Raw genomic sequence first — 10,622 nt, 5'->3', positions numbered from 1 at the left:
CTGATTTCAAATTGTTGAATAAAAGTTGAAATATAACTTCATTCAACAATTGTGATTCCATCCAAACAAACCCTAATGTCTCTCACTTCTCCACTCACACCCAAACACATTCACCACACACACACCCCTTAATATCTTTCACTCTTCTCCTTCTTCGTTCGGCAGACCCTCTTTTCTGTCTTGTTCCTAATTCTGTTCTCCATTTTTTCTTCCTCACACGCACAAATTCAAAGTCCAAGCCCTATATTTGTACTCATTCAAGGTCGGTGGTGGAAGATTGCAGAAAGATGGGGGTGATTTCAGGAAAGTGAAAGCTTATAAACTGCTTTAAATTAAGCTAAGCCAACCTCCTAATATCCAAGTACCGAAGGACCGTCAGTTATGATTTAAATATTTTCTTCAAATTATTGGGTCAGATAATTTTTAAAGCCCTCACCTAAAGCCCAACCCGATCGGTGCATAACGACCAGAGTGAAACCCAGACCTGATAGCAACCCGTTCAAGTTATGGGCCGGGCCTACATTAATAAATTCTAGGTGGATTACTAAAAATTCTCAGATGCCCAATGCATTCTTTAAAAGCCCACGAGCCCGGCTAGATGATCTTACGGAATGGACCATTATTAATTCTTAAAAGCCAACTATTCTTCTCCGGCAACCGGTAAACACCCAGCCGGCCGCCGGGTGGATACGAAGTTTTATACTCCATTACATTATTTACCACGATTAGACTCACAAAGCTGTACTTAAATACGCCCAATTACATACCACTACTACTTACATACATGCACTCATACACCCCCCCCGTCTCGCTTCTTCTTCTTCTCAGAGGAAGTCGCTGAGATCCTCGATGCCTTCACAACAGAAAGTTGACGGCACCAGCCTGAGCTCCACAGACCCGGTCCATTCCTCACCGGGCTTCAGAGTGACAGGTTTCTCTATAACAGCTGCATCAACGCACAGCATTTGTTTGTACTCTTCGTCTCCAAAATCTATCATTGCCTTTGCTTTCTTTTCCCATGGATTCCAAACCACTGTTTAAACGACAAAATAAACATCAAGTTAGTATAACAAACCAAAAAAAAAAAAAGAAACAAAAGTGAAGACCGCATTTCTTTTCAACAAGCAATTAATGTTGTTGGCTCGGCTATGCAGATCAAATTCTTACAACACTTCCCTACAATGTTTAATTTCATTGGTCTTGCTTGTTAGATGGATCATGGATGCAATGGTTATGTAGCATCAGATGTTCTGTTTCTCTGCAATTATTTCGAGCTTTTGTCATAAATAAAGTAGTTGTATATCAAAGGCCTCTTACCGACATCTGGCAGCCCTTCCTTCCTTATCACAAATGTTCTCTTCCTTTCATGATCAAGAACTGCAACAGCGTTTGGAGAGTGGAGATAAACTCGATCCACCTTCAAAAGAAGAAGAAGAGAAGAAACAGTCAGCGCCTTAAACTTGGTTTTTCTCTTCTAACTTCAAAAAGACACGAGACAGGTTCAGCAATTTCTGTCAATCCAGAACCTTAAAAGGATCAAGCAAGTGGAGAAACACATTTATGTCATACAAGCAATGGTCATAGTTTTAGATAAAAAAGACAAAGGAATAAGACATATTTCTTCCTAATAAATTCTTTGTACATATTCTGAGAAAGAAGACTTTGAAAGAGAGAATTCCTAACTGGTTCTTTCCATAAGCAGTGAAAGAATCAGAATATGTCTCAAGAATCAAATCAATTCACATTCCGTTGTTAATATTTCATGTCAGATTTAATAATAACCTAGAAAGCTCCATAAAATATTATGTGTATCCCATCAAAGTGCCTAACAAGAACAAATACAGATACGGACACAAAATATGAACTCGGGAGACAGATACTGCAGGGGTCATGCAACAGTCAGCTGTTGGAGGTCAATAGAGACGGGGGATACAAAAGAAGAAAGAAAAGAGAGGAAAGTCGGACCAGAGATGGACAAAAGCAAAAAGGTGAATATACCTTATGCCAGACAGATTCACAATCTGTAGCTATGGGAGTCTATCAACCAAGAGTTTGTGGGGTGAGATTTCCCCAATGGAGAGGGAGGAGGAGAGAGAATAGTTCAAAAAGAGAGTTCATAACTGGAGTTTTGCCAACAGAGATTACAACTGGGGATCTTGCTGAAATGGAAGAGACAGGACAACCAGTGAGTTGGATAAGAGACGCAAGCTTCAAGATATTGTTTGTGTTTGACTGAATGTTGCCTGGATTGAATAAAACAGCGCTTAAATTGAGAGAAGATTTTATGCTTTTTATTCTTTCACCCAAAGCCTATTTTTAGCATTGCAAACATCAGTCACCACCAAAACAAGTTCTGAAATTTTCATTTAACCCCAATCCATGTCCACCATGTCAGGTCTCATTCACATGTTCATGCCATTGCCCAAAATCAAGAAATAAAAAAGATTTGGACATGACATGTTCAAAACCAAAAAAAAATAAAAAAAAATTGGCATATCCCAACTGTGTCCATGTTGTCCAGGATTCAATACATGAAACAACTCTTTAAGCATTATGCAGATGTACTGGAAACATATGTGATCTCCAACCAAAAAAAAAAAAAACTCAAAATAGGTTTGTGTGTGGACCCGCCATTCCACACAAGGCAGAAGAAATTGTACCTCAGATTCAAAAGTTATAGCGTCTCCTTGCTCAGTGAAACGTTCTCTTTGGCGAGTGTTGTCTAGATAGTCAAGTATTTCCAACCCTTCAATCCTCACTTCACTGCAGATACAATTCATTTTCATGTAACCAGTGATTTATGTTCCTTGAACAAAAGCAATCACTGTTTTAAACAGCAGAACCAAACAGGAACTAGTTCTCATTTTAGTGTTGCACACAACAATAGATAATTTAAACATCATTTCCAAGCATAAACTTTAGAATAGTTTATGAAGATAAATAGATAATATTATAGTCACTATGTGCCATCTCTAACTATATATACAAAGGATTTAATTACACATGAATGATTTAAATTAACCTTCATGTATTATCTACTGGCAACTTTTCTTTTGAGATGACAAGCCTTCCTGTTTGTGTGTTAGGATTTTGTCTAGAAAACATTAATATGACAAAAGAGGCTCACAAGAACACACATCTCCACATCAAACTCTTCTTCTCTTAGAAATTTGATTCAGCATTTAGAAAAATAAGGGCAGGATAAAGCAGCGCTGCCCAATCTCAGTAGGACAAGACAGCTCAAGATAGAACACCACGTACCTTATGTCAGATACAAACAAGTATGTATGATAAGCAAATGAGAAACTGAATGGCTTTCCATCAATGTTCCTAACACGTGAAATCAACTTCAATTTCCCATCTGCTGCAAGAGCAACCCTAAGACGGAACTCAAAACTGGAAAAATAAGAAACTGAGTCAGTTGCACAAAAACATCACGATAACATGCCTAGGATATAGGCAGCTTATTGAAGAAGGATGCAACAAAATATCCTCCCCTCTTAGTTTGCAAGGAACTCATGAAACCTTAATCTCAACTGGGCGGGTTGGCTACATTTTGAATAAATATGAAAACAATTTGGCATGAAAACAAACATTTTAGCCTGTGATCTTTAGCCAATTCTTTTCAAGCAAAAATTTTACCAGCACAAGTCTAAGTAAATTCTGAAATTTACTGCAGCTCCTTAGAATCCTAATGTAAAACTTAAAAACAATGTTCTCATGTGCAAATATTAGTACAAGACATCAACTATATTGTGGAATCTAACAGATTCATTACATAAATCCATAAGAACATGTGCAGATATTTACTGTCACGACAACAGGAACCAGGCATTATCAGAGACTATAAATCAGATCCCCAGCAGTATTGGATATAACTAGTATAGTAAGCAGCAGGGAATCAAAGGGATTACTAAAATGTTCAGATATACTAAAGCATTATCAACAAAAAAGGGGGCATCGGCAGTGCATGAGGCTCAACGCTTTGCAAGGGTTGGTGCAGGGTCAATTATGTATGCAGCCATACTCTTGCTTTGCAACTCAAGCCAGCAACCTTTCAGTCACAAAGTACCAATCTTACCTTTTCCACCAAGGCTCACCCTTTATCAAAAAAATTAGAAATTTTAGAGCATCCATGGTCATACCTGTGGGGCCAGCATTTCAGATCTTCTTCAGATGGTTTAAGTAGCAAATCAACAAAGGATTTGTCATGAGAATCTTCTGGGCTTGAAGGTGGTGGATTCTCATCAATGGCCCAGGTTTTGTTTCTTGCAAATCCATGTTGCTCAAGTGAGCCGCAGTTTCCAAACTGCATCAGTATTTGGACAGGGTCATTGATAAAGTATTCAATCCACACCCAGAAAATAAATGGAAAGATACACTATGCTAGCATATAGTCAAAATCATAGGAGATGGTTAAGAAGACCTGTGGGAAACATATAGCAATTCCTCCTCGCATTGCTTTTGGTGGCTTAAAGATGGCCTACAATCCATTAAAAAAAAATAACACAAAAAACAGAAAAGGAAATGTTTTCAACCAGTCTGCAGGGTGCATGATATAGGAATCAACAAATTTGAGTAAATCATTAAATGCTAAATTTCAACAGATGAGCAACTCCTCAAATAAAACCAAATAATTCTTGCCAGTTCTTGCAAGATAAAACAAACTCACCAGTTACACTGGTGGGTTTCACATTTCTTATGCCAAAGACTTAGAGTCTTTTACTAAGTGTTGGCAAATAGAAGCTAGAGAGACCCGCCAATTAGACTAGCGAGTGTCTCTCAACCCAGGATCGAATAATGGCCGATACTACTATGGTAAAAATCTTAAATCCCATGTTAGTTCTGTAAAAAAATCTTAATTGAATAAAAAAATCCCTCAAACACATGGATATACAACATATATATCTATCTATGAATGCCCCCCAAAAAAGAGTCATCCATTACAAGAAATTGGAAAGTAATATCATAAATACAAAAATAGGTGCATAAACTTACCTTAATACCACAATAATTCACCAATAGCTTCCAATGACTTTTGCACAGCCTCCCCCCACCCCCACCCCAAACACCTCTTTTATCTTATTTCTATTTGTATAAGAACCCAAAAACCATAATAGCACATTTTAATTGTCTATATACTATGTAACCAACATGTTTTGAATTTATATCTTAAATAAAAAGAATACCATACAATCAATGTTATGTGTACTTGCCAACTATGACCAATGACGCAATGTTAGGACTAGATTGCACACCCTCACAAACCACAACACTCCCAATTCCACGACCTTCTCATATTGCGTCCATCGTTCATATGAATGATCCTAATTAAACAACAAGTGAACATAAGTCTTTAAAGATCATAGAAAACAAATGCTAACATGAAACTCCATTTATTTATTTATGTTTTTCCTTCTTGGGCAATTGATCCACATAGTGGGATAAAGGCTTGATATGTTGTTATTGTACCTAGACAACTAAACAATCTAGAATTGTAAAATATGGATCATTACATGAGTTTTTTGTTGCTTGAACTAATGTGTTTTACTATTGAGAACAACATGAGAAAACAACACCGAAGGTGTGTTCTTCTAAATTCTGACAGCCAGGGTATGACAAAACATATAAAATTTACTGTTGGTCGGACTTGGCTAATCTGGAAGTACTTGTTGATTTCATAGAAGGTCCATCTTGAAAATATTACAAGGGTTGTTGCAGATGTCTAATACATATCAAGCTCAGAAAATCATGCTCCAAACCAACTTTGGCTTCCTACAGAGGTTTATTTCTCACTTCCAAATATGTAAATTTTTTACCCAAAAACCTTAAAATCCATGAAGTCTAGCAACTTTAATAGTACAACTCTAGATGTCCATTATGTTTAATTTATAAATAATAGGATTCTTTTATCAAGCACTTGAAGGACACCTATTTCCATAAGGTGATCAAATATGTCAAGTACTTCAACAAATTAGAACCACATTACAATTTTTTCCACAAAAAAGAAAAGTCAAAAACCAATTGAATATTAACTTGATGTGGATTCATATCTTTACTCCACCTCTTTTATTATTATTTTTTTTGGAATTATGAAACAGCAAAATTTTATATTATTTATCAATTCTACTTTTCTAAAAATATTATGATTTTGTTATTTGCATTTCTTCCAAAGATGTAGATGGTGAATTATTTATACCTACAAATAAAATGTTATTTATCTTTTGATGTATCCTTGTGGTATCGTGTCACAGCTTTTTTTTTCTTTTCTTTTTTTTTTTTTTTTGCTATTTTGATGCATCAATCTATCTGTAACACTTAAATGCGCAACCATATGCCCGATTCTTATGAGCACATGTCTTATGACATTTTGATTGCTGTTCAGTATGTATTATGAATGAAGCTTCCCAAGTTTCATCCATAATTTCCATGTTTAACTATTACTACTGTCAAATCTAACTCCGTCATTGTTTAATCATCAATCAACTATAGATTCTGTGCTACCAATCTCTTCAGTATGGCAGGTATCTTAAATCAATACTGGCATAGAATTCAATCAATATATAGAACATAACACAGCAGCATATGCCAACAATGCAACAGTGAAGCAACTAGAAAGCTATACCTTGCTACTTGTGAACAAGAGTTCTTCACCTCTGTCACTTCGCCACGAAGTGACTTGACCTCCATACAGGCTAACCTGGACCACAATTTGACAAACATTCATGAAAGAAATAGACAAGAAAAACAATAACAAGCTTTACAATAACAAGCTTTCACATATTAAACTGTATAATTATCACCATCCTTGAAAAGAAGGCAGTTAATATATGAAGTTGTACTTATTAAGCAACATAATTGTTATCATTCTTGTATTGGAAGGAATTAATTAAGAAAGTGCAATTATTTAGAAGTGCAGATATCCTCCATTATAGGAGTTTTCGCATACTGGATTAGAGCTACCGGGAAAAATCTTAGTTTGATCACTTTCAATGGACTCAATTACAAAAATGGGGATCGTATAAAGGATCTTACCCTTACTGAAGCGCCTTGCGGGTTCCGAAGAACGACTTGATCTATCCCATTCCAGTCCTTTGTCACTTCCATTGCCGTCTTATGATCCCAAACTGGAGGAAAATCTTTCACCTCCAGGAACTTGAAAAAAGAAGAGGAAAAATCTGGTTTTCTTACAGTTTGGTCTTTCCAAGAACCCAAAAATATTAAGTACCAAAGTGTAACTTCTCAAACATAAAGAACAATGACACCAAGGAATCGAAGGAGACGCCAGTCACTAGGATAGCTCAAAAACACTCAACCCAGAAATTCCTAGAATGCATTGATAAGAGAACACCCATGCCCCGTTACTGAAACAATGTAAAGAATCCTCCAAAGTGAAACATCGGCAACTGAATGAAAATCCTACACCTGAACCCTAGAAGAACAGAAAAGGACGGTCAAGTGTAGTGACAAGAACGGAGAAACGACGTATAAAGACGAAAAAATCTAAATGCACACTATGCAACTGGATGAAATTTTGCCAAAAATCTTGAACTCTCCTATCGGAACAAGAAAACCACATTCCCGAATTTGAAAATTTCACGAAACTAATTGACTCTCTAAAGAACAAATCCTTAAACGAGTGAAGAACTCTCTTCATCACGAAGTCCAACTTCCTCGAACTCTCGACAAAACTCACCTCTGGGCTCTGAGAAATCAAAACCAGAAGAACCACCGTTTTCAAATTTCAAACTTTGATCGTAAACACATCTACGCGAGAACTTACTCAATGCATCAAACGTTTCAAACATAGAAGATCAGAAACAAAATGGCACTTCAATGGGGAACACCGACAAGTAAAAACCAACGGGAAAACCAAAATTCAACTGAATTCTACTACGCAGGGCCATGATCCGAAAAAGAAAAAATGTGAAGCAACATTGCAGGCAAAGAAAGAAATCAAAGTACAATACTTAACTGAGCTTTAAGGTGGAAGGAATGAGAGGCTGGAGGAGCAGAGCAGAGAGGCGAAGGGAGGAAAATGAACGCACCGAACACAACTTGCTAATTTGAGCTAAGGAATTAAATATTATTATTCGCTTTCGTTGAGATTTGCGAAGGACACGTTTGTACGGAAGGTCAAATTACCAAAAGGGGTTTTTCAGATTGCGACTTGTTTTCTGAGAAAGGAAAAAATTCGAACTTTATGCCACGTTGACGTTGTTATAATCGGTAAAACAATCTGGACGGACCTGCTTTCAACGATCAGGTCCTTGGGCTGGATTAAAAGAAGATGGGTTGGGTCTACTATTAAAATCCACAAAGCCGGGTTTCTTTAAATAAAGGCCGACGCTCAAATTGGGCTAGGTTCTTTTTTCCCAAATTACTAACCCAAAACGGAAACCCACTCCTTCAACCAACTAAAAAGGGGCCCACAGCTAAATTATCAACCCAAAGCCCACTCAAAACAACAAAAATGGATTGAAGATGAGGATGAATGGTCGACAAGGAGAATCAACTGATGATGATAGTGTGATCATTATCATTAGTGCTAGCTCAAGGCATAGCCCAATCCCCCCCCCCCCCCCCCCCAAACAAAAAAAAAGCCTCAAAAAAGTGAGAACCAAGAGACATTAAAGAAGACGCTAGAAAATACACAGAAGATGTGGGAAACGTCAGAGACAGAGAGAAAAGAGACATGAGAAGAGACTAGGAGACGCCGGAGAGAGAAAATGAGCTAAGGAGTCTTAGTTTGAAATTTTTTTACAACTGCAAAAATCTAAATGTTGTTATATTTGCCATATTAATTTTTTTTTTTTATGTAAGTAAAATTTATTAACAGAAAAAGTGCAAAGGCTACAAACAACGCAAGGGCATACCTTGCAAACAAAAACAACACACAAGAAAAAACACTTTGTGCTAAAACACAAAGAAATTAACTTCTCAAACAGGAGGAAGCAGACACAATCAATTGATCAAACAAATGAGACTACAGCTCAAAAAATCACGAAGGATCCTAGATAACCGGCCCTACTACATGCATCTTCTTCTTGGCCTTCTCCATTTTCATCTTTTTATTTCTCTCACGCTTTTTTAGTTTTCTCCTTGTTCCCAGGCTATGTGCGGGGCAACAAGCTTGTTGTCTTACTCATTACAGGGTTGTTAGCGGGACAACAAGCCTTTGGTTTTCTCCTCATTGCCAAGCTATGTGCGGGGCAATAGGCTTGTTGTCTTACTCATTACTATGCTATTAGCGGGACAACAAGTCTTTGGTTTTCACCTCATTGCCTGGCTATGTGCAGGGTAATGGGTTTTTCGAAGAGAACCTTTGATTGATCTTTTCTTTCATCCCGAAAAATCAAGACAGATTATAATGGACATAATAAGAATAATATAAAAGAGTACAAGCATTTTTTTTTTAACGTGGTTCAGTCAAATGTGCCTACGTCCACGATTTTACCTTGAGCTCATATTATTAACAATTGTCAAGCATGCAATTCATACGAGGGGTACAATACAAGTTGGGATTTTGCCACCTGAAATGACGTGTATAGCCTAGTGTGTTAGTTCATTATCTAGAGGAGAATGCTGTCTGTAGTTGCTCTCTCTCTCTGCTGTCTCTAATAATGTCTCTCTTGTTCTTCGGGTCTTTCTTCCCTTCTTCATGGCTCCTTGTCGTTTTCCCTTTCTTCCCATATGTATCTTCATATGTGTCCCTCTTTAATAAGTATCTCAAATTTGATTTTTCAATTCTCAGCATTGATCAGTGGAATGGTCATGAGTTATATGGTATTGACAGTACTTATCTTGATTCTTCATTATAGGCTGATCCACCATTTTTTAGAAGTTTAATGAGGCACAATCCTTCTATTGTTGTTAATATGGCAAACCGAGATTGGGTGAGTCAGTTGTAGTGATTGAATTGGGGCCTGACATCCTTTAGCCTTCGGGCCCTCTCTTGCCATCGATTACAGTCTTCTCCAACATCCCGTTCTTTTCTTTTTCGCTCATTATCCTCATCTATTGTCACAGTCCTCATTACTTTCGTATGGTGTGTGTATTTATTTGCTCTAACAAACAAGTCTGCTAGGGATTTTAGTGGATTTAGAGGTAAGGATTCTTATAAGGAAGTTAGTTGCGTACCTTGGAACATAGCGAACACTACCATTTGAATCGGTAGATTACCAATCTCAAGCGTGGCATCACAGAACCTGTCCACATAATGGCATAGGGTCTATTTTCTCCCCTGTTGAATGTTAAGGAGATATGTTGCGTCTTCCTTTCTCTGGATATTAATAATAAACGCTTTAATGAATTATGCCCTTAACTACCCAAATGAGGAAATAAATGCTTTGGGTAAACTATTAAACCAAACCCGAGCATATACAACCAAGGTTAGTAGGAAGGCCCTACACATTAACCCATTGTCCTATTCATGGAGCATCATCAAAGACTCATAATTCTGAACGTAATCATAAGGATCATCCTTGCCTGAGTAAAGGGTTATTTGGGGCATCTTAAACTTTTTTAGCAAACGCTTTTCCATTACATCTGCCACAAATGACAATCTCCCTCGAAATTATTCTTCTAAGACTAGTAATAACTTATTTTGTTGCAACACCCAT

General features: G+C 37.2%; 1 protein-coding gene across 1 annotated transcript; it reads right to left on the bottom strand.

Annotated features, from left to right (window-relative positions):
* Positions 1 to 612: 612 nt before the first annotated feature.
* On the bottom strand, positions 613 to 8,078 carry LOC127802410 (putative glucose-6-phosphate 1-epimerase). Its single transcript, XM_052338202.1, has 9 exons — positions 7,976 to 8,078; positions 7,036 to 7,155; positions 6,626 to 6,700; positions 4,427 to 4,483; positions 4,146 to 4,309; positions 3,262 to 3,396; positions 2,661 to 2,763; positions 1,318 to 1,417; positions 613 to 1,033 (listed from the first exon to the last, which is right to left on the bottom strand). The coding sequence occupies exons 2-9, from the start codon at positions 7,105 to 7,107 to the stop codon at positions 825 to 827; spliced, it is 915 nt and encodes a 304-aa protein (XP_052194162.1). The 5' UTR covers positions 7,108 to 7,155; positions 7,976 to 8,078; the 3' UTR covers positions 613 to 824.
* Positions 8,079 to 10,622: the final 2,544 nt, after the last annotated feature.

Source organism: Diospyros lotus, chromosome 5 (genome assembly GCF_014633365.1).
Source record: "Diospyros lotus cultivar Yz01 chromosome 5, ASM1463336v1, whole genome shotgun sequence".
Classification (NCBI taxonomy): Eukaryota; Viridiplantae; Streptophyta; class Magnoliopsida; order Ericales; family Ebenaceae; genus Diospyros; species Diospyros lotus.
This window is presented reverse-complemented; position numbering and strand designations above follow the sequence as displayed.

Coding starts and splice junctions, on each gene's coding strand:
- LOC127802410 (XM_052338202.1), bottom strand. CDS start 7,107: ATGGAAGTGACAAAGGACTGGAATGGGATAGATCAAGTCGTTCTTCGG. Junction 6,701..7,035: donor CGCAAGGCGCTTCAGTAAGG/GTAAGATCCTTT, acceptor ATTGTGGTCCAG/GTTAGCCTGTATGGAGGTCA. Junction 2,764..3,261: donor TTGTTTGTATCTGACATAAG/GTACGTGGTGTT, acceptor TTGTATCTGCAG/TGAAGTGAGGATTGAAGGGT.